At 45.8% G+C, this 24,421-nt stretch overlaps 1 protein-coding gene across 3 annotated transcripts; it reads left to right on the top strand.

Annotated features, from left to right (window-relative positions):
- The first annotated feature begins 403 nt into the window (after positions 1 to 403).
- LOC147889312 (Methylthiotransferase) lies at positions 404 to 23,368 on the top strand. 3 transcript variants are annotated; one of them, XM_087391854.1, is made up of 3 exons: positions 404 to 855; positions 8,891 to 9,984; positions 22,249 to 23,368. In XM_087391854.1, exons 1-3 carry the CDS (start codon positions 449 to 451, stop codon positions 22,815 to 22,817), a joined length of 2,070 nt encoding a protein of 689 aa, XP_087247980.1. In that variant the 5' UTR covers positions 404 to 448; the 3' UTR covers positions 22,818 to 23,368. The 3 variants fall into 3 exon arrangements, with proteins under 3 accessions (XP_087247980.1, XP_087247981.1, XP_087247982.1); XM_087391855.1 differs by having other exon boundaries at positions 751 to 855; positions 8,901 to 9,984; XM_087391856.1 differs by lacking the exon at positions 404 to 855 and adding an exon at positions 8,639 to 8,734 and having other exon boundaries at positions 8,901 to 9,984.
- The last annotated feature ends 1,053 nt before the right edge of the window (positions 23,369 to 24,421 follow it).

Raw genomic sequence — 24,421 nt, 5'->3', positions numbered from 1 at the left:
AGGATGCCCTCTTACACACTGAATGCCCTATGGGTGCTCTGCATTTTTTATGGAAGTTTGGGTGGGCGGACTGTGTGTGTGTAAGAGTCGGTCCCCGTTGACGCTTTTGAAGGAAGATGGAGTCCCCACCGAGCGTAATTCGTGGAACAGGTCCCCCGGAGATGTACAATGACTCCAATGGGTGCCCAAGAGTCTGCTGGAAAGCCCGATTCCGTTTTCTTAGTGCTAAATAAGGTTGCCAGTTCATTGTGCTGCATGTGATTAGTGCTTCGAGTTTCTTGGCCCAGGAATTTCCAACCGAGGTCCCGAGTTCCACCGGTGAACGGGACCGGCTCTAAAGAGGTTATTAAGGTGCCACGTGTTGGGCAATTTAAACCCTTTAGAAGCCCTTGACCACCTCTGATCTGGATTCTGTAGTCCTTGCCGATGCTTGGATGCTTCTTTTGACATGAAGCTTTTCCAACTGCCCAAGAAGCTCTTCTCTCTGCCTCAGGATGGCTTGACTCGCAGCCATAGCCTCTTGGGTCCTCCCAACACTTTGGTTCGCAGAAATGATGTTTTAGGACCTCCCAATGCTTTGCCTTGCACAAATGGCCTTTTGGGTCCTCCCATTTCTAATTGCTTACCTGCATTGTACTTCAGCTTTCACCATGCATCGGCTTCTCTGCTTCCAAGTTGTGCCCAACCGAGAGGATCTCTAAGCAGGGCTCATGCCTGTGGATTCTGCACGGCCACATCTCCGATTTCTGACTCGGTTTGGCCTTCCTCCGGGAGAAGTAGGTTGGCTTCTGGACCAAGTCTTCACCATTTTATCAGACAAGAACAAGCTGCCTCCCGTGAAGTTCAGGCACCGGAGTAAGTTGACGATGTTATTTACTATTCAATTTGAAGTCCTTGTAATGGTGCACCGTAAAGTGTGAGACTGCATCTGTGGCCTTGGCTATTCGCCTTTCCCCCTTTCCCCTTTGCGTATATGTGCCACTGACGTTGATCACGCATTAGCAGCTAGGGCTTGTTGTTCAGCACATCAAAGCTGATGAAATGAAGTTTATGACAATGGGTCATGAAAATTTACGGTGAGTCATAGAGTGGAATGTAAAAGAATTACAATCCCCCCTCCCCCGTCCCCTCCTCTCCCCACGATAGACGTCCAGCTAGAATCCTAGGATGATAGCCAGCCGTGGCTATCGTTTGTGAGAGAGAGAGAGAGAGAGAGATGTATGTTTTGAAGTAGATTAGGGAGGGTTGTAAAGGTCACATTTAATGTGAGTACTATGGGATACGGTTTGACATTTATAGTCCTCTCCCCATGGTGCATTTGTAGTCGTCTCCATCCCCTCACTAACATTTCTAATGCTAATGCCCGCTACCTTTAGGTTAACTTTCCCCTCTATCACAGCAATCTCTTTCAAATACATTTTCTCATAAAATTACCAGATATGGCTGTTCCACAAAGAGAGGTCTATAGCAGCAAATGCTGCCCATCAATTTGTCTAGGTTGGTGTGTGTCTCTTGGACGATGCTCTCTTATGGGAAGATTTTCATCTTTTGGTAGGCCTTTCATTTGATTAGGTACTCTATTTTCTTTTGGTTTCAAAGGATGTAATCTCAGAAACCCAATGATGGGACAGCATGTTTCCAACTTTGTGACTAATTTCATAGGGATCTATAACACCTGTGGGCCAGCTTGGTACTGGCGTTGTCCTGAAAGGAAGCATAGCTGTAAATGCACAAATTCTATCTTTAATCCTCAAGTACTCCCTTGCTCATCCACATGGTTATTTTGCTTGGCTTGGGCATCTCGCATGTTCTTTTTAGGAGGCTTCTGTTTTCTCCAAATCATCGTTTGCTAGCTGATTTTTCACAGCGGTGTCGGTCATTGCTGTCTTTGAATTTGATCTAGTGGTAGTTTGGTAAAATTATGAACACCCTTGAGTTCGTCCAATGGATCATCAATCTTGGAATGGGACTTTTTTTTGGGATAGTGACCTTGTTGGGAAAGACTGCCATGACTGTTGGGGCTCCTGGAAATGCTGCGAGGCTGGGTGGTGCCGCTGGAGGTGGAGCCACTGGAGCCAGTGCTTAATGAACCACAACCACGCCTTCTATGACAAGTCCGAATTTGGAGAAGCATGGAGCTTGATGGGACAGCTATCCCATCTGGAAGGTGAAGATTCGTAGCCATCCAGTGGCCAAGAGCTTTGGAAGATCACAAAGGGGGTGGATCCGAAGCCCACGGACATCAAGGATGCTTCAGGAAAGATTACGACGCTTGCAGATCCAGATGAGCTCGGAGCATGATAGTCCCAAGCCCTTGCATTGATCATAGGGTTGATGGCGGATTTTGACATTCTACATATTGAATTGGGCAAGGCGTGTATGAAATGGGCAACATGTCTAGGATCCTACCTCTTCAGCACCAATTGTTGAACATGAACATGAGGAAGGGGATTAAGTACACGACCATTTCATGAAGGCAAAGAAGCTGACCTCGTCAGAGATGTAGAAGGGAAAGATGGTGGATGGACTTCCACCAATTGCAAGGATGGATGGGGTTTGCAGGGCGTGCTTAGAGGGTAAGCAACACCGGGAACCATTCCCAATGAGGCCGCATTGAGGACTGGTGCACTCCGATCTATGCGGGCCCATGTCAACAAACTCATTTGCAGGGTTCTTGCTACTTTCTTTCAGTGATGATTCTAGCCACATGGTCAGGGTATAGTGCGTGGCCAAGAAGTCTCAAGCAGTACATAAATTCAAGGGTGGAAGGCCAAGGTAGAAAAGGAGCCAGGGAAGGTTTTGGAGACATTCCACACTGACAAAGGGGGTCAGAAGCATTGGATGCTTTCAGTAAGAAGAACGGCATCTTATTGCAGCCCACATCTCAACAGAACGGAGTTGTAGAGAGGAACAACCATTTCATAGTGGAAATGGGGTTGACAATGACAAGGGGGAAAAACCTCTATTGTGATGAAGCGGTTAATAGGCCATGCACATCTTGCACCAATCGAAGATGAAGGCAATTGAAGATAAGACACCTTATGAAGTCTATTATGGTAAGAAACCTATTATTTCACGTTTAAAGGTTTTTGGTTCTAACTCCTATGTACATGAGCATAAGGATGAAAGAAAGAAGCTGGATTTTGGGAGCCGTAAATGTATATCTGTCGGGTATAGTGAAGAGTTGAAAGCACATCGACCTTCGACTCAGATAAAAAACGGATTCTTCTTAGGAGGGAAGTTGTCTTCGAGGAGACAGAGTTCCAACTAGAGGAGCCGACACAAGAAGCTCTAGAAGAATCCCCACTAGTACCCAAGTTGGCAATCAAGGAGATGGATGAAGAGTCTAAGGGGTCAGAGGCAGAGTAAGAGGCATCAAAAGCCTAAGAAGCCACCAACAATGGAGAAGAAGATTCTAGGTGATATGTCAAGATTTGCAGGAGTCTTGCGTGACTGAAGGAGATCTCAACGCAATTTGAGAAATCCTATTGTAAATTTACATTGGTGGCTCATATTGATGGGCCAAGTTCGTTTGAGGAGGCGAAGGATATACCAGAATGGCAAGCAGCCATGAAGGCTGAATGGATGCTATTTTGAAGAATGACACCCTGGGATTTAGTAGACAGACCTTTCAAGACAAATGTGATTGGTATTAAGTGGTTGTACAAGATTGAGTGCAAATCCAATGGGAGTTTGGCAAAATACAAAGCCAGGCTGGTGGTACAGAGGTTTGCACAGGCAGAGGGTCTAGACTTTGATGAGACCTTTGGTTCGGATGGTGAGCTTTCGGAGGATGATAGCCTTGGTTGCCCATCATGGGTGGTCCATTTTTCAAATGGATGTCAAATTTGTATTTTGGAATGAGAACCTAGAGGAGGAGATTTATATGGACCAGCTAGCTCTCTACAGCAGCCAACCAATCCGTTCTTCACAACTGACTCTCACCATCTCCTCTTTCCAACCATGCAGTGCCAAAAAGTCCCATCCAACGGAGAGGGCAGGCCCTGGAATTGACCTATCATTCCTGTCCATCTGCCTAACTCCCACATATACTGCTCCAGTCAATCGCAGCAGTTCCTGAAGTTTCCTCCGCGCAGACAGTGCTCCAAAACACTACCAACAGCTGCACAAAACTCTGGTACAGTTAACACAGTCAGTTGACTCATTGTCCACCTCATTTGGGGCTCACAGGTGGGTCAGTGACTTATAACATCCCCCCTCAATGACGCAACTATAGGCCAATCTCAAGCCATTGAATGAGGTGCTCCAGTCGGTCCATCGAATGAGGTGCTCCAGTCGGTCCCTTGGGAGTGCCTTCATGAAAACATCTGAAATGTTGTTACGGTTGGACAGTACATACAGCTCCACAATTTCATCGATGATGAGCTCCAGAAGAAAATGGTAATGGACCTCGATGTGCTTCATCCGCGCATGGACCATGGGATTCTTTTGCTCACATGCTGCAATACAAGTAGCCTTGTACTCCACCTTTGTAAAACTGTTGGTTGGTTTTGCTTAGCCATAAAATGACCCTTAAGCAAAAAAGAAGCAATAGCCTAATATCAAACACCGAGTATCCCAATCACCTGCCCAATCTGAATCACAGAGACCACCCAACTCAATTCTGTGCTATATGTTATACCATATGTGCTAGTACCCTTCAAGTACCTCAGCACCCGTAATCTTGCCTTCAGTGATTCTCCCAGACCAAGCCATAGTTACGCTGAAGTGCGTTTCAGGGCCCACCGTTCCAGAAAGGGTCCAAGTCTGAAACACCGTTTCAAGTCTGAAACGTTTCAGACTTTTGAAACAGCGTCTATACATTTCAGCCTGGTCTGAAATGTACCATTTCACAACCACCCCCTCCACTGCTTCCTTTTGCTGTTTCTACCTTATGGCCTCCACTTCCAGCCTTGAACTCTCTCCACTCCTTCAGCCTCATACACTTGCACTCCTGAGGTTTTTTTAGCCCTCCTTAAGCCCCATTCACTCTTTTGAAGTCCTTTCTCTCCTGCAGGCTGCTTCAGCCCTCCTTCATCATCCACTCCCCTCCAGCCCTCTTTCAAAGCTCAGCCTCTACTCCTTCAGCCCTCTTTGAACCCTCCTTCAGCCCCCTCTTTCAGCCCTCTCTTCCATCCTATGTTAATGCACTATGTCTCGTTCAATTATGTATTATGCACAAAGTTTTAAGTTACAAGTAGGCTGTATCCTGTAGCATTCTAAATGTGTGTGCTCTCAGCTCAAAACCCCCTTGATGCTATGGTGTTTCCCAGTTTCAGCCCTCCCAGAAATCCCAAAACATTTCCGTTTCGTTTCTGTTTCCGTTTCCCCTAACCAGAAATACCTGGCCTAGTGTCAGCCAGTTTGAGCAAACTGCATATACCAATCTCCGATGCCTACTGGCATCTATCAGCTCATATGTATCCTGAGAACTCAGCTTCCGCCCAACTTCCAGTGGCATATTACCTCCTTGCAGTCCTCCATCTAGAAAGGGCATTTCAGCTTGCTGTCCCACTTGCATATCAGCCACATTTGGCTCATCACATGGCAATACGATGCTGTGTTCTTTCTGCTTGACTTCTATCCCGAGGAAGTAATGAAGGAGACCCAGATCCATCATCTCGAACCGTTAACCTTCTCCCTTCCCCCTAAGAAGAGATATAGGTTAGGATCCGATGGACTTCGACTCAAACCAAATTTGTTGAAGAAGTCATCGATGTGTTGGTACCACACTCTAGGGGCCTGTTTCAGCCTATACAGAGCCTTCTTTAATCTGCAAACTGGTGAAGCTGAACTTCGAACTTGAAAACCTTATGGGCTGGGGGGTTTGGAGATGAGGTGGATCCACTTGGGATATAGTGGGGGTTGGGGGTGGCCATCCCAAAAGGGGACGTGTTACTACGCTTGCGAAGAGTGCTGAATGGCAAGTACGGGCTTTGTGTACAGGTTTCCTGGGTAGGCAGGCTCTTCTTTATCACATGTGTTAGTGTTAGCATTATATGCATCTCCTGTCTACAGTGTACTTGTGTGCACACTGCTCTGAGTGAGGGCTTCTTTGTGGGTGTGCCCGCCCCTCGTGAGGTTCTTTCATTCCCGGTTCCACACTTGTATCTGACACTATTTTCCATCGGTCGGAGGCTATTCCTACACTCAGAGGGGGCACCCACGAGACAGGGCCGAAGCGGGGGACAGAGGGGGACAGACCAGGCCGACCAACTCCTGGCCGACCAGCTCCTGGTCGGCCCAGTTGGCTGGCCGACCAGCTGGTCGGCCTAGGCCAACTAGACCGACCACCTACCCTGGCCTCCCCTACATAAGGGCCTTCCCCCTCCTCATTTTGATTATCTTCTGGTGGAGCTCCTCCAACCTCCTCGTTCCTAGGCTCCAGCCTCCTCGCCTCAGGCTCCAGCCTCCTTGCTCCAGGCTCCTCCTGCCTCCTCGCTCCAGGCTCCTCCAGCCTCCTCGTTCCTAGGCTCCAGCCTCCTCGCCTCAGGCTCCTGTCTCCTCGCTCCAGGCTCCTCCAGCCTCCGTGCTCTCAGGCTCCAGCCTCCTTGTGCCCCTATCCTCTGCTCCAGTTCAGCCCCTTCTGCATCCTCTTGGTTACTGAAGCATCCACCAACACCTGGGTGATTTCTTCTCTGCATCTCTCTTGCTGGTCGGCAGCCTATGTTCCTCCTGCCTCTGTGATCAGCCCTTTGCCTTCTCCTTCTGCTGGTTAGCAGTCTTTGTTCCTCCTGCTTCTTCGCGAGATTTGTCTAGTTCCTTGGTCGGCAGTGCCTCTTGTGCACCAATTTTGGTCGGCATCCATCTTGCCCCTGAATCGAGGTACATCTGTGACCTCGACAGCTTCTCTAGCATCTCCTAACCCGAAGCCAGGCACCAGTCGGCATCTTGAAAGAGGGTTTTGTGAATTTATATTTTTTAAAATTTGTCCCTTGTACCCCGGACTATCGATAGCAGCCTACTGCTTCATCAAGAGCCTCTCACCCCCTTCCTTCATCGCACATCGGGTCGGCTCCCGTCTTCACCCGTACGACTTTATTCAGGGGTTCCTGGCAGAACTTATTGGCTCTTGATCTTTGGGTTCGATAGCTCTCTGCTTGGTATTGAAACACATGGGGGGCCTCAGCCACTCAAGAAATCATGAGTTCTGTCTAAAAAGTACGGATCTCCACACCCAGATACAGATCCCAATCCTTCCCCACTTCTCCGAAACTCAGAAGTTTGATGGTACTAACTATGACACCTGGAAGAATAACATCGTCGCAGTTTCAGAGGGGGACAGACATCCTCTTCTCCATTTACTCTCTCGTACAGGTTCCCATCTACCGGATTCTCTTCACCGACAAACTTTCCTCATTTGCACTACACTCCGAGTCTTGGATTGTTTCTTTACATGGCCCCAACCGGGAACATACTCTCGAGGGGGACTCTCCCGTTCACCATCCTTCAACAGTCCGGCTCGTTATCGACAGTACCAGCTTCTTGCGGACTCACCCAGCTCCCTGCTTCTTCGACAGGAGCTGAGAGGGGGTGTTAGCATTATATGCATCTCCTGTCTACAGTGTACTTGTGTGCACACTGCTCTGAGTGAGGGCTTCTTTGTGGGTGTGCCCGCCCCTCGTGAGGTTCTTTCATTCCCGGTTCCACACTTGTATCTGACACTATTTTCCATCGGTCGGAGGCTATTCCTACACTCAGAGGGGGCACCCACGAGACAGGGCCGAAGTGGGTGACAGAGGGGGACAGACCAGGCCGACCAGCTCCTGGCCGACCAGCTGGTCGGCCTAGGCCAACTAGACCGACCACCTACCCTGGCCTCCCCTACATAAGGGCCTTACCCCTCCTCATTTTGATTATCTTCTGGTGGAGCTCCTCCAGCCTCCTCGTTCCTAGGCTCCAGCCTCCTCGCCTCAGGCTCTTGCCTCCTCGCTCCAGGCTCCTCCTGCCTCCTCGCTCCAGGCTCCTCCAGCCTCCGTGCTCTCAGGCTCCAGCCTCCTTGTGCCCCTATCCTCTGCTCCAGTTCAGCCCCTTCTGCAGCTCCTGTTTCTCATCCTGTTCAGGACTCCTTGTATTACAGTTGCTGCGCTGGTTTCTGGGCTGAGTTACTGCAGATCTGTTTGTGGCACATCTTGTTGTCTCTAGTGTTCTCTGTGTGATTCTGTATCTTCAGTTTGCCTACATCTTCCGCTGCCACTCTTGACAGTTAGGGGAAGGCAGAGCCCTTCAAGGTGCTTTACTATTGGCCAAGTGCCAGCGCCAGATCTAGTCCTTCGCCCTTATCACCTCATGCCTGCTTCCTTGCATTTTTATACCTGCTCTTTTTCTTGCCTTGTGGATCCATGCGTTGCGTGGTGAGGCAGTTGCTAGTCTTGAGCCTGGGGGGTCCAGTTGGGGAGGGGACAAGATCCACTCATGGTTGGTTGTCAGGGTTGAGCCTTCACTTTCCCCAAGGGAGTGTGTCTTCAAAAGCTGAGCTAGGCCTTGGCCAAATAGCCAAGCTCCTGCAACATGAACATTGTTGTAGCAGGCCTAGGTCCTCCTCCCACCGCTGTATCTCTCCTCCACTCTCCTTTTCTCTAGAAGCAATCCACTCTCCTCCACTCTAGAAGCAATCCACCTCAAGGTGGGAAAACTTCACAGTACATAAGACAGGAAATCGGTGCCCTATTCTAGGTTTGAATGTAGATAATAAGCACCAACGGCTTTTTGGTTCCCTTGCTGAAGAAAGCAGGTAAATTTTTTTTCAGTTGAAATTCAATCTTGTCAAACCCCTTCTGTCTGTATGTGTGTGTGTGTGTGTGTGTGTGTGTTTGTGTGTTAGAGAGAGAGAGAGAGAGAGAGAGAGAGAGAGAGAGAGAGAGAGAGGTCTTTTCTTATTTTCATCCAGTTGTGTGCAGATCCCTTATCTTCCTGGGACCTTTATCAACTCAGTGCAGAATGGCCGTATATATATTGAAACCTATGGGTGTCAAATGAATGTAAATGATTTGGAGATTGTATTGGCAATCATGAAAAATGCTGGATACACTGAGATGGTTGAAAAAGCAGACGAGGCTGATGTGATTTTGATCAATACGTGTGCAATTCGTGATAATGCAGAACACAAGGTCTGGCAGAGACTTAATTATTTTAGACATTTGAAAAGAAGGCCAAATCGAGATGTGGTGCCCAGCTCTCCAAGGTCAGAGGTATCCCCGAAGGTGGCGGTTTTGGGATGCATGGCCGAGCGGCTCAAGGAGAAGTTGGTTGAGGCTGACAAGATGGTTGATGTAGTTTGTGGTCCAGATGCATATAGAGACTTGCCTCGCCTTCTGGCTACTGTTGACGAAGGTCATACAGCAGTTAATACATTACTCTCTCTTGAGGAAACCTATGCAGATGTAACACCAGTCAGGATATCCCAAGATTCTGTATCAGCATTCGTGTCTATCATGCGTGGCTGTAATAACATGTGTTCTTTTTGCATAGTGCCATTTACCAGGGGAAGGGAGAGGTCAAGACCAGTCAATTCAATTCTTACTGAGGTTGGACAACTGTGGGAACAAGGCGTGAAAGAAATTATGTTGCTAGGCCAGAATGTGAATAGTTACAATGATCTGTCTGGGGGATCTGTTGGAAATGGGAATGGATCATCAGGGAGGTTCCAGCCTTGGTACCTTAGCTCAGGGTTTTCTACCATTTGCCGGAGCAAAGAAGATGGTCTCCGTTTCTCAGACCTTTTAGATCACTTGACAGTGCGATTCCCTGACATGAGGTTTCGCTTTACCTCTCCTCACCCTAAAGACTTCCCTGATGAGCTACTCTTTCTCATGCGTGAACGCACAAATATTTGCAAAAGTATTCACTTACCAGCACAAAGTGGGAGTTCACGGATTTTGGAAAGGATGCGTCGTGGCTACACCCGGGAGGCGTATCTGTCACTTGTGGAAAGAATCCGCAGTATCCTTCCTGATTCAAGTTTGAGCAGTGATTTTATTGCTGGTAAGCACTCTGCAAAGAATCCTAGAAGGCTTTTCAATGGTTAGGTGAATGCTATATAAACTGCAGTTTTATAACAAACTTATTTGCTTTAAATATTGAAGATTCTTGATTGGTATGGAGCTGTTGAATTGGCAGATAGAACTAATATTAGACTTGTTTCAATGTCTGTAATTGTAGAAGTGTGCTGCATTCAATCTGTCCTTCCTCCTCTTTTTTCTGCTTGAGCTTCAAAATTGAGGTAGACTAGATCATAAGCTAGATTGATAAGATATTTTTTGCTTTAAATTGTGTTCATTTATATGTGATGAGGGTTTGTGTTTATTTATATTTGGTGAGGGTTTGCATTTTTGCAGTTTCCAGAGGTTGCACCTGAAATTGAAAAAGAGGCTAGGAAATACTTTCGGGTTCAAAGCAGGACTCCCTTTTCGGGGTAGGATGCTGTTAACACCATCCTTGCTTCGAGATACTTACCCCCATGGACAGCATCATGGCTGTCATGTGGGCAGCACATCTAGAGAAGGTGAGGAGTGGCTGCATGATGGCGACACATGGCGGCTGACCTCAGCAGCAGTATGGATGAGTACGGCGCTGCACACGTGGCTGGAGATGAGGGCAGAACCAGCACGACAGAAGGGGCAGAGGTGGAGGCTATGGTGGGCTAGCCACCTGGTCATAGATATGCCCAAGAGTAGGGCCAAATGGGGGTTGCCCTTGGGGCCAGGCAGCAGCCCAAAAGAGCCCAGCAATAGCCCTTATATAGGGCAGTAAAGTCGGCCCAGGAGGGCCCAGAAAAGTCGGCCAGGGGGGGGCAGGAAGTACCAACCAGGTCGGCCAGATCTAGGGGCCTGGGTTGGTAGGTTTTCCCAGCCCCTTGGGGCCTATAAAAGCAGAGGCTCTTGGCCTCATTCAATACCATCTAGAGCAGCAGAGCCTTAACAGACTGGAGCAGCAGATCAGCACCTACAGGGCCTACATCCAGGAGGTGTATAGGAGGCTGAAGAGCTGCAGACAAAGCTGAGTTAGGGCTGCACACCTAGGCTGACATCCAGGGCAGCAAGGTGTAGAGATCAAGGCACAGTGACCAAGTCTACAGAAGCTTGACAAGGAGCACGCAGGCTCGAGTCTAGAGATAGCCAGCAGATAGGAGAAGTACCTTGTGGTAAGATCAGAGGACCACACCATTGGTGGGACTCTGGATCTCTCTCTTTTGTATTGTGTCCATAGCTTTGGATGGAAATATATTATTTTGGTGGTTTCTCTATCTGGCTGGTTCATTGTCTATTGATGAGTCTGCACATCTATTTTATGCACATAAGTTAAGAAGTTTGTGATTCCACACCCCACACACACATTGTGTGAGCTCCTAGGCATTACTATCAGTCTTCCGCTGTGTGTACCCTCTGTTGGGTCATTTCTAACATGCTATCAGAGCCCAAGTAGGAGGCTCAAAGGTGTGGGAGCTTGAAGGCAGGGACCTTGCTGAAGGACGACCCTGATTCAGAAGCTTTAGGGAATCGACTTCCATGACTGGAGGATTGTACCCTTGCGAGAAGGAGGGTGACTTAGGTTCAGTCAGGTGCGTTCGGAGTTCTGATCTACTGAAAAATTGAGTTTGGTTGACTTTGCTGTGTGGTATAAACAGCAGAGATGTCGACCTCAACAACCTCTTCAGCCCCTACTCTCCCTTCCTCCTCCCCCAGTTTTCTCTCATTCACTATCCCTAACTTTGGAGAGTCTGGGAAACTGGATGGGACCAACTACTCGATGTGGAAAGTGAAGATCCGAAGTCATTTAGTGGCTCGGAAGTTGTGGAAGCTGACCACGGGAGTGGAGGCGAAGCCGGAGGACATGGTGGATAGGCAAGGGGAGAAAGTCATGGCAGTAGACAGAGAGGAGCTTGAACCTTGGGAAGACAGATGCCCATGCCTTGGCATTAATCATAGGGACTACGGCGGACTCTGTTCTTCCACATATCCAGATGGTCGAGATGTTAGTAGAGTCGTGGGTCACTCTGAAGGATCTATACGAGACGACAACACCTCCCGGGTTTTGCTTCTTTAGCATCAACTCTACAATCTTGATATGGAAGAAGGAGATACGGTACATAGTCACTTGACGAAGGTCAAGGTGGTGAGGGATCAACTGGCGGTAGTTGGTCAGAAGACAGATTCATGCCATTTGGCCTTCATGGTACTAAGGAGACTACCTCGGAGTTTCAAGAGCTTTGTTATGATTGTGACAGCAAGACAGAGGAACAAACCTCTGATGTTTGAGGAGTTGGGTCCATTTTTGCTACAGGAGGAAGCTCGGGAGAAGCTCTACAATGACGACAAAGATGACAAGGCGATGCTAGCGAAGGATTATGTTGGCAAAGGAAAGGGCTAGCCTAGCAGTGGCAAGTCCAAGAAAGACGACTCTGACGACGAGGAGACTTCTAAGAGGAAGCAGTAGAAGAAGTGCTTCTACTGTGATACGCCAGGACATTTTGCAGAGGACTGCAGAAAGAAAAAGGTGGATCAGAAAAACAAAAAGGAGTCCGACTCAGATTCAGAGGGAGAGGCCGAAGCAAATGTGGTAATCAAAGAGTTGTTCTTGGTGACATCACCGAGTGTTACCGAGGTCAGATATGTTGACCAAGAAATCACAGTGAGGATGTTTGACATAGAGATATGAGTCGACGAGGAGTCAGATGCCTTTGTGAAGGTGAAGGACAGCATGGAGCGCTTGGTACCTTCCAGCATGGAGCGCTTGGTACCTTCCAGGTGCATGGCTGTTGACACTAACATGAGGGTGGATTCCATGGAAGGTCCTGGGGTCTCATGGTCAGATGGATGCTGTACTTCAGAAGGGGACAGTACCTGATTACATAGGCTCTTGGTAGGTGCCTCGATGAGGTACAGGGTTTGCTTTTAGAGCAAACACACAGGCAGTACAACAGTCTGGTATGTACTTGATATTTTGCATTTGAGCCTTTATAGCATGTTGTGGAGAGACTCTGCTCTTCATTTGTCTCAGGTGATATGAGATTGGAAGGAATTGGCCTTCTTCGAAGGCAGAAGGGGAAGTATTGGTGCTTCTTCAAAATCTCGGACGCAGATTGGTAGAAGGTGATGGACAAAGAGTACTGAAGCCAGAAGAGTACCTGCTTGAGAACTCAGTGAGAGTTCATGGTCTAGGTTATGTGTAAATATTCATTGGTTGCAGACCTTGCCAAAGGAAGGACGGGTTGAAACAGACCCTCAGAGCATGGTGCTTGGAAGACTCCAGGTTGTTCACTCATTATGGGGGGGGACAACTGGAAGATCGTGACGGCTGGATTGCTAGAGTTTGAAGGCGGGAACGTGATTGAAGGAGGTGGTGCCAGGAGGTGCTACCGAAGATGGACCTGTGTACCAGAACCAGACCTAGTGGATCAGGAGCCACTGGATGGAAAGCCAGGAAGAGAGAGTCGTCATCGACGTGTTGGCATTGGACCTGGATGTGTCGGTGAGAGGGGGTGTTGGAATGGTCACCCTCCCATCTGTAAGCCCCCATATGAGGAGAGCATGGGGGAGGGAGACGTAGGGCAGTACCCCACAGAAAAAGAGAGAAAGGGGCTGCCCCATGGACAGCATCATGGCTGTCATGTGGGCAGCACATCTAGAGAAGGTGAGGAGTGGCTGCATGATGGTGACACATGGCGGCTGACCTCAGCAGCAGTACGGATGAGTACGGCGCTGCACACGTGGCTGGAGATAGCCTGGCAGAGGGCAGAACCAGCATGACAGAAGGGGCAGAGGTGGGCCAGCCACCTGGTCATAGATATGCCCAAGAGTAGGGCCAAATGGGGGCTGCCCTTGGGGCCAGGCAGCAGCCCAAAAGAGCCCAGCAATAGCCCTTATATAGGGCAGTATAATCGGCCCAGGAGGGGCCAGAAAAGTCGGCCAGGGGGGGGCAGGAAGTACCAACCAGGTCGGCCAGATCTAGGGGCCTGGGTCGGTAGCCCTTGGGGCCTATAAAAGCAGAGGCTTGGCCTCATTCAATATCATCTGGAGCAGCAGAGCCTCAGCAGACTGGAGCAGCAGATCAGCACCTATAGGGCCTACATCCAGGAGGTGTATAGGAGGCTGAAGAGCTGCAGACAAGCTGAGTTAGGGCTGCACACCTAGGCTGACATCCAGGCAGCAAGGTGTAGAGATCAAGGCACGGTGACCAAGTCTACAGAAGCTTGGCAAGGAGCACGCGGGCTAGAGTCTAGAGATAGCCCCCCCCTACCTTGGGACGAGTAACGACTGTGCAAGCAAGCCCCCCCCTAAATACTAGTCTCGCTCCTGCTAGAGTTAGGGGATATAGCAAGGGAGAAACTGCCTTGGGATGGGCAGGGAGAGTGCAAGCAAGTTCCCCAATGTTGGATCGTTTGACCTCACCGAACAACATTGGAAATTCTAGTGATGGTCTTGTCTCTTTGGTAGGTGATTTAGTTGGGTCTAGCACGGTAAATCAAAACAAAAAAGTTAGAAGAAACATATATAGAGAAAGGTATAACTTTTTAGCTAGGTCAAACATGAATAATCTTCATGATTTTGGGGAAGGTAACATTAATTGGTCTAACTTTAAGGCTTTATTAGTTAGCACTAATTATACTAATAATAACATAAGAATTCTTAATAAACTAAGACGTCTTAGAAACAAGCATCTCAAGACTTCTATTTCTATTAGTCCTATTCATGCCACGCAAGTAATTTATGTTGTCTATAACATACATAGTAGTAATATGCTTTATGTAGGACAAACCTATAGGACAGCTTTTATTCGTTTTCAAGAACATGTTAGGGAAGCTAGAAAAGTTTATAGGAAGAATTCCTTAATTGAGAATTCAAAACCCTTATATGCAGCAATGGCAAAGTCTGGTTTTGAATCTTTTCGTTGCTTTCCCATTGAGCATATAGAGGGCCATTTTAATAATGCCAAGGACTTTTACAAGGCTGCTCATCCTCGTGAATTGTTTTGGATGAGAACTTTACACACTTTCTTCCCAAGAGGAATGTAGTTCGTGAGTTACCTCCCTCACTTCCTCTTCCTCCACTTCCTCCTCCTTTAGTTCTTTTAACTTCCTCAGTTCCAAGAGTTTTTGCTTCTCGAGACTATAAAAGAAGACTACTCTACCTAGATAGATTAATGTCACTGGGTCTTTTTTCAATAAAAGTTTTTGAAAAATATAATGTCAAAGTTCTTTTTAAACTTCAATACACCTTGGAAAACTTCTCTTTTGAGGATTTGAATCTAAATAAGCTCCATTATATACAACTTAAAACTTCGTTGGATCGCTTCTTAAAAGTAAAAGCTTCATTTCAAAGCAAAGAAGTCTATCTAAATAAGGAACTCTTGATTTGTATTTTTACTTCTCCCCCACTTGACAAGATAGGCTTAAACTCCATTTTGAAGTCTCCTGAAGTAATGGATTCTCTCCCTCATTTTGTGAGAAGAATTTGGAAGCATCCAGTAGTAGCTTGGAAGTATGTAAAAACTTTAGGACAAAAGGCTTTCAACTATGGAGAGATAGGTAAAAGGCTTTCAGAGCATTCAAAATCTTCTATCCTTAAAGAACCTTGTTGTTGTAAAAGTAAGAGATTCCAAAGCTTTATTGATGCTGATTTAGGACATGTAGTCACAAATGATACCTCAATTTCGCTTTCTAGTAACCTAAGAGACCTTTTCATGAAAGGCACAAAATTTCGATTGTACTCTTTTAAAGAGTCTTGCCTTTTAAAAGCTATCGATAAGGGAATCTCAAAGTTTGTTTTGCAATTAGAAGAATGTTTAGGAGTTAAATATCTTATCAGAATGGAAAGGGAAGATTTTGAAGAAAGTTGCTTTGAAACTAGAAGAAGTCCCTTCGGTTATTTGCTCAAAGAAAAGTAACCATCTTTCTAAAGAAGATGAAACTCTTCTTCGAAAATTCCATAGGAATTTTGTCATTTCTTACGTGGACAAATGTTCCAATAACTTTGTTTTTATTTGCAAAAAGTTTTACTTAGAATGTCTTTTGAGAGAAGTGAACTCGTCTGCCAAAACTAACGCCCTTGCCTTAGTTTCTCAAAAGGATTTGATCTCAAAACATCAGAGTTTTTGCAAGTCTTCTGGGTTTGTTTGCAATCCAAGCATACCTTTCCTTTGTGCTGCTTGGAAGTTTCACAAAACTCCAAAAAAGCCAAGATTTATTGCAGCTGCTTGTGAGACTACTTTGACGAATGTCTTTAAATGGCTAAGCTACTGCTTCAAAGCCATGTTGCCTAGTGTCCATGAACTTTGGAGGGACTTATTAAAAGAGGCAGATGTCCCCTCGAACTCAAGCTGGATTTTAAATGACTCTGTAGGAGTAATTCCTGTTGTAAAATTTTTTAATTTCTCTCGAAGCATTCAGGAAAAAGAGTCTCCTATTCTCCTTCAAACCTATGATTTTACGATGCTTTACACAAAGATTGAGCTGGAAGACCTGAAGTTTAGAATTAAAAAGCTAGTGGCTGAAGTTTTCAAGCTGAGATTTGATAAAGATAGATGCAAAGTGCTAAAAGTTGAGAAAACAGCCTTATGCTTTGACTTTTTGTGGCTAAAAAATAAAGATCATGACATAGGTTCTAAAAAGAAAAGATACACAAAGGTAGTAAGTGTAGAAGATGTTTGCTCTTGGATAGATTTTCTTTTAGATAATCTTTACATCACAATAGGTGATTCTTTGTTTCAACAAGTTATAGGAATCCCCATGGGCACTAATTGTGCCGTCTTTTTAGCAAACTTTTATCTTTTCACTTATGAATTTGAGTTTATGCAACGTCTTATTTCTATCAATACCTGCCCTATCATTTTACATAAGCTTAGTCAAGTTAGGCGTTTTATAGATGATTTATTTGTACCAGATGTTCCCAACTTTCAAGACTTTATGTACAAAGACGCTAGAGCTTTTGGAGAAGGAATCTATCCTTGTGACTCTTGTGAACTGAACTGCTCTTCAAGAGGGGATACTTGTATTTTCTTAGATCTTAGACTTTCTCAATCTACCATAGGATTAGAGGTTGATATATACGATAAACGTGAACAACCTGAATATAGTGGTTTACACATTATAAAAATGCCTCACATTGACTCAAACATTTCTGATTTGGCAAAATATGGAGTCATTTCTTCCCTATTCCATAGATTTTCCCGCCTTTGTACAACTAAGGAGTCTTTTATCACTCAATGTAGTAATTTGATCACTTTACTATTACACAAGAGGTATAATCCAAGGAAAATAATGAAAAAAGTTCGCACATTCTTAGATATGAAGTCTTTTATCTATGGTGTTTCGGCTTTAGGTTTGTTTAGAATGATTGAACATAAGCTGAAAACAAAAAGCGGGGAGCTGAATAGCGCGTTTTTCTTTTAGTTTCAAAAGAGAGTTTGTTTGAGTATACTTGTGCTTTCTAAGTTAGAAATGTATTTTTGCCTCTTTGCAGAAACGAGACATAAGTGTAAAGTGCCATTTAACTTTTTATGTTTTAAATAAGAGAGAGAGAGAGAGAGAGAGAGAGAGAGAGAGTTTCTAGTTTTTTGGAAGTTTTTGTTTCTTGACTTGCTTGTTTATTTTTGCTTTAAGTCACCTGCTTCGTTTCTTCTTTATTTCTTGTTTTCATTCTCTTTTGTTTATTTGACGTATTTTAGTAAGCATTGGGTTTGCCCAAGAGACTCCGCGGGTCTTTAGAAACCCAGTATAGCTGCTTATGCTTGGGCACTGATGACGACATAAGTGTTGCTTTGCTTGCTAAGTATGTCTTCCTTTTGCTTTTCATAAAAGTTTTTGTTTACCTCTTTTTTCTTCTCTTTCATTTTCTCTTTTATTTTCTTTGTAGATTTTTGATCTTTAGAACAACAAAATTTCTAAATTTGTATGATTGGACTTATTCTAGTCTTACAAAGGTATATATATAGAGTCTAGAGATAGCCAGCAGATAGGAGAAGTACCTTGTGGTAAGATCAGAGGACCACACCATTGGTGGGACTCTGGATCTCTCTCTTTTGTATTGTGTCCATAGCTTTGGACAGAAATATATTATTTTGGTGGTTTCTCTATCCTGGTTCATTGTCTATTGATGAGTCTGCACATCTATTTTATGCACACAAGTTAAGAAGTTTGTGATTCCACACCCCACACACACACTGTGAGCTCCTGGGCATTACTATTAGTCTTCCGCTGTGTGTACCCTCTGTTGGGTCATTTCTAACAGTCAGGTTGGAGTTTTTTAGTGACTTTTCAAAGGCCGACCTGGATGCCTTGTGGAGGGAAGCAGCCTATATAAACAGGCCATTCACTCCTCATGTCAACACATTGGCTTCCAGCAGCAGTCTAGCCTTTAGCAGCAGTTCAGCCTTGATAAGCAGCTCTGCAGTCTTTAGCAGATCTCCCTCCACAGTTAGCCTCCTCCTAGCCTCTACAATCAACAAAACTGCTGATGGTTGCCAGCTTTTCATTGAGGATAATCCCCTCCTTGATAAGCAGCTCTGCAGTCTTTAGCAGATCTCCCTCCACAGTTAGCCTCCTCCTAGCCTCTACAATCAATAAAACTGCTGATGGTTGCCAGCTTTTCATTGAGGATAATCCCCTCGCTTGTATTCACCCTCTTTAGTGAGGATGAGACACTGATGTTTCTTTGAAGGACATGGTGATTGTTAGAGCCATAAGCAATAAAATGGTAGTTAGTATACTCACATCCTGTGCTGTGAGTCGTGTATGTGTATGTGTTCAACATAGTACCTTTGATGCATGCATATGGTTAGTTTGCACGCTAGGTATGTTAGCAAGTATAGGCTTGCAAAGAGAAGGTGTTAGCTTACCAGTGTATTACAGTGGTCTTTGTGTAGGTATGGATCCTGATAGCCAGATCGAGCAGGCAGGGGAATTCTACAAGTTTTTTTTCTTCGGTGGTATTTTGGGTGGAAGCTCAGTAGGTGATGTCAGAGCTTGGAAGGGCTAGTTAACGCTTTGTTTGTCTTCAAATATCAAGTCTCATCTTCCCAACCCCTTGCACGACTCCTTTTCTCAATGGTAGCCTCTTCTATTGAAATAGGGCAGCGCCTGCCTATGAGCCCTATCAGTGGACATTAGGCTTGCCCGGGGTATTTTTTGTATAGGCATTGTTTTGTGGCAGGCACCCAGGGGAGGGTAAGGAATCCTTCTCGCATTAGTTTTTGAGGGCTGTTTAGCTCCGCTTTGGTGCTGCATGAGCTGCAGGAGGCTGCAGCGAAGCAGCCCCCCATGTTATGGAAAGGACTCTGCTCCAAGACTGGCAATTGGCCACCAGCCCTTATATAAGCCTCTCGCCCCTCAGCTCTTCCAGTGCAGTTTTCCCCACTTCCGGTGCCCATTTTGGACTTGTCCCTGCCTGCCATAGCCTTCCTAAACCTCTCCTCAAGGCGCATTGTCTCATGCACCCCTGCACTTGGGTGCAAGGTGACAACTGGCTACATCGACAAGTGCTACTAGATCACTAATGTAGGTGATTTTGTCGTATGCCATGACCCCATTGTGAGCCCTAGTCCAGGGACCGTCAGGCACGAGGTACGTAGGTCAGTCTCTCAAGCCTTAGATAAGTCCTTGTTCACTGGTACACAATGGAGAACTCAGTAGTTTAGTGTTTCCATCTTAGGGTTGAGCTAGGTCTAGGTCTCAGCCTAGGGTAGGAGCCCAGAAGAGCCCCCAAGGGCTGGGGAGGGCACCTTTTATAGGCTGCCCTTCTCCCCTCGCTAGGCAGCTTGGAGGGGTGGATTTGAGGGCCAACCAGCCGACTCGTTGGTCGGCTATTTCAGGCTGGTTGGGCTTGCCCTCATTTCTCATCCAGGTACCCTCAGAAATCAGCCTCCTCTCTATCCCCAGAGCAGCCTCCAGCCCCTTCAGGGTTCCCTGCAGGACAGCAACATATTCAGCAGTCCCCTTGGGGATTCCAGGAGGGTGCCTATGCAGCACCATAGCCCGGGCTCGGAGTAGAGGTTTGGGGTTCTGTTTTAGCAGATTTCTTTTCCAGTTTTTAGCTATTTCTTAGCCCTATTCTCAGCTCTCTTTAGCTCCACATGTCTCAGCTTTCACACAGTTTTCTCAAGCTCCATATCGGTCAGTTTTCCGTCTTCCCTTGCTCTCTTTAGCTCCACATGTCTCAGCTTTCACACAGTTTTCTCAAGCTCCATATCGGTCAGTTTTCCGTCTTCCCTTCACACCTCTCACTCACGCAGCTCTGCTGCATGCCTGGGGACAGCACAAGCCTGTTCAATAGTCTTGCATAGTGGTCTACATTGACGGTGTGGGCATCGTTGGGCTTGGTCGAGATTGGGTTGTTTCCCAGGCATTCGTGGGTCAGCTCTCATTGTCGAAGGGGCCTCCTCGGAGTTGCATTCCGTTCTCTATGAAGGAGTGTTATTTGTATTTCGCAGCTCTCCAAGTATAAAGCAAATTCTTTCCTATTTGGGGAAGGGGGCCCTCAGTGGGCACAGACCCAATCTGTCGTCTACATTTCTCTAACCCTAAAACTCTCTCTCTTCCTCTCTGTTGTGCATATGCGTACGCCTCGTAAAACGGTTTAAAGAAGGTCTCGCTGCGATTACACGATCATTAACCATTGCATGTGACACACATGGAGCTTGAGATCTAGTGCAACAGTTCCTGTGTGTTTACAGAAGTTGTATGTGTGAAGTGCATGTATTGTGAACTCTCTTGTTTATGTTTTTCTACATCTTCACAGACAGATCCCATGCTTGGGAGGGCCAGTTAGTTGGCTTCAAAGGTTGGCAGCTTCCAACTTACTTTAGTTTGGAAATGGCTTCCTTTGGAAGGGATACCTGCTGTTGAGTCGTTTAGTCTCTCCAAGAAAGTAGTGAGGCAGAAAGGCTCCTGTCCAGGTGGACAAGGTCCCGAACTTTCAGATGCTGTAGCCATATGGACGGTTTACTTCCTTCCTGGCAGTTGCAATTCATAGGCACAATCAGGGCAGGATGAAAGGGCTGTTATAAGCACGACGAAGGCCATGCTAGGTTTCAGCAGCAGCACATGGCAATACAGGTCTAAAAAGTTAAGAGTTAATTTTGTTGGTCAACATCTACTTTGACTGGCTTGTTAATGACTGAGTTCAACCAGGCCAAACCTGGCCATTTTCTGGGGGAAAGCAGTCTATATAAAGGGGCCATTCACCGCTTATTTCAACATCAGCTGCAGCAGCAGCAGTCTAGCCCTCAGCAGGAGCTCAACCTTCATCAGCAGTCTTCAACAGATCTCCTTCCACAGTCAGCCTCCAATATCCATTTCATTTCATCCCTAGGATTCCTTTCCTTTTTATTCCTGTCTGCTAGTGCTTAAGTCGCATGGAGGTGGACTAAGGGTTTTCTCAAAGTCTCAATCAAATATACCGTAGAAGACTTGAAAATTGAGGACTAGTTTTAATACATGATGATTGGTTTAGGCATGCTCCTTTGGGAGAGACTAAAATGAAATCGTGTAGTCTTCTCAAGCAGTTGCAGCTTGAATGAAGAGAATGTGGACTACTTTTTTATTAGCCTTCTCCAATAGTGCTAGCCGTTGTCAATGCTGAGTCTGCCCTTCACCTCCGGAGTGCTGATACAAAGACCTTTGTATAAATGGATGCTCGAGTATGTGTGGGTGTGGATATATATGTGTGAGAGCTTATGTTTATACTGTGGTCTATACCCACCTTTGGACGCTGATGATGTCAGTGGGGTCTTCATGGTAACTAGTTCCTGCTATCATGATGGAGATTATGGTTTTCAACCTTGTCAGTGACTGTCATGAGATTGAAACTGCACTTTGTGTTATGTTTTCAGAGGATGAGTCTGAGGATGTTCCTCTATTCATCTGGATTTATGTTTCTGGATTCATTAGATACATCCAAAAATGTGTGAATGCTTTGCACACCTTCATTTCTACTTTAGTGCTTTGTAAGCATGGTAAAACTGGCAAGAGCTGCAATGAATTAGCTCGTCTGTTTTTGTCAAAACATTCCTAGAAGATTAGGAAGCTTCAAAATTGTGGTTCCAATCATCCAAACCTATGTATGCATTGCGTATTTCCTGTTTTAGTTGTCCTCTGTAAACGCAGTCATTGCTTGTCTTCTTGCCTTGCTGAATTCATGCCAAATTGTGTAATAAATCAGTAGTTCTGAATGTTCTCTTTTCTTGTGGCAATCTGGGTCATGCATGTCTAAGCTCAGCTTGCTTTTTTTGTTCTTGCTGCTGCTGCTGTTGCAGGATTTTGTGGCGAAACTGAAGAAGACCATGCAGACACTGTTAGTCTTATTGAAACAATTGGTTATGATATGGCCTACATGTTTGCATACAGTCTTCGCGAGAAAACACATGCCCACAGGAATTATGAAGATGATGTTCCAGAGGAAGTTAAGCAAAGACGGCTATCTGAACTGATCGCTGTGTTTCGTCGGTCTACTGTTCAAAGATTTGAGTCCCAAATCGGCACCACCCAGTTGGTGATGGTTACAAGACCAAACAAAAGAGATCCAACAGAATGGATTGGGCTTAGTGACAAAGGGCATAGGGTGATTTTTCCCAACATGCGTCTGCCCCTTGCTAAATCCAGTCCACCAGTGTTTCAAGATGAAAATAAAAAATTTGAACCTGCAGCTGATAGTGAAGGAATGAGCAAGCAATGTATTAATGGAACAGTTTGTAGTTATCCCAAGCGAGGTGACTATGTAGAAGTGCAAGTCAGGGAGACGTCTGCAGCCTCATTGCGAGGATATCCACTCGTCCTCACAGATCTGTCGACATTCTTTTCAAAACGAACTGAAAAAACTATATGACCTGCCTATCCAGGGTCAAGCTGCAACATGCGAGCATCATAATAGATCGGTCCGGGTTTTGTTGAGGAACATCTCCAGTTTTGGGTCTGTTTATTAGAGAGACTACAGTGCTCTATTGCTCAGGGGTCTTGTTTGAACACGTCAAGTTATGTATCAGGTTTCTTGGTAGAAAAGTAATTATTTCATCGACAATTGCTTAAATGCAAGGAAGTTTGTGTGACAGTGGTCATGGCTCTCTTTGGTGAGGGGAGTTTGAGGTGGCTAAGACCAGTCTGGACAGTCCATCCTTCTGTTTCTCTGAGTGGAGCAGTCACATCACTGACATGGAGATGTTTTTCACTGGCTTGGGCAATACAGCTGCAGCGTTTCTGTCAGTCCAGCTTTGTATTGAGAGGCTAGCTTTGCATACAATGCTTTATCAATGGTTTCAGATGATCATGTTGCAGCTTGCAGATATTGCAATAAATTCCTTCTATATTAAGTGGTGCGTTGCCCTACCGGCTAGGTTGTCTAAGCACTTTTTGCTTAGACTGCTCATTTGGGAGGGACTAAAATGAAGAGAATGTGGACTACTTTTTTATTAGCCTTCTCCTTTAACGCTAGCCTTTGTGATCTTCAAACTGTCATTTGCATTCATACTAATATACTCAAGCTAGTATAGAAATGGCAGTAAATTTGCTTAAGTAATAATGTCATTAGAGCTTTGTTATGTTAACTAGACCCCCCCCTCTTCCTCTTCCCCTGCGTCCAGCCACTACTCTTATAGGAGGGCCGTTTTTAAAGCAGCTCTCTCTCTCTCTCTCTCTGTCCATGAAATTCCCTTGCCTTTCTCACCATCACATAATTCTTGCTCCCAATAAACCATTAGCCAGTACTAGCATATGTGCTCTCTTATTAGCCACCTTGTTTTCTTTACGAGGTCCTCTTTAGTCTAAATAGGATTTTATGTGATTTGCCATTTTTTACAAGTAGAGAAAGCTCATCTTAAGCATTATAACCTCCATAAAAATGCATCAACTAGAACAGCAAAGATGTTGGTTAAAAGTCAATGAGGTTGGTAAGCCAATAATATAATTTTCATGGAATAGGCACAATAGTATGCAGTTTGAGCAAATAGTTGGAGTCTAGTGTTAGAATAGAAGGTTCATTGGCCTGCCTGCACATCTTAAATATGAGGAGAGCAAAGGGACATGACACCTATCGAGCATTGGGGGAAAGAGACATTGCCATGTGGGCATAAAGTGTATGCCACAGGCAGATCAGCATGGATCTTGCCCAGCATTAGGGCTGCCATGTGGCAGCATATGGGCTGACAAATGAATATAGCTGCCACATGTGCAACATAGGGGCTGCCATGTGGGTGTTAAAGGCTGCAGGAAAGCATGAGATGGGAGTTCCATATAACTTGTGAGATTGCAACATAGGGGCTGCCATGTGGGTTGCAAAGGCTGGAAGATTGGTGCTGAAGAAGATCAGCCCACATGGGCTGTCAATGCAGGTCAGGAAAGGGCAGTGGAGAAGGGCCCCATGTGTTGGCAGAGAGAGGCCAAGTGGATCATAGAGTGGCTGGAATGGCATTTATAGGTGTGGAGCTGGTCGTCCAG

Source organism: Dipteris shenzhenensis, chromosome 20, assembly GCF_047967505.1.
Source record: "Dipteris shenzhenensis isolate YYH24624 ecotype China chromosome 20, Dip_SZ_1.0, whole genome shotgun sequence".
Taxonomy (NCBI): Eukaryota; Viridiplantae; Streptophyta; class Polypodiopsida; order Gleicheniales; family Dipteridaceae; genus Dipteris; species Dipteris shenzhenensis.
The sequence above is the reverse complement of the archived record's forward strand: the minus strand, read 5'-3'. Positions and strand labels throughout refer to the sequence as shown.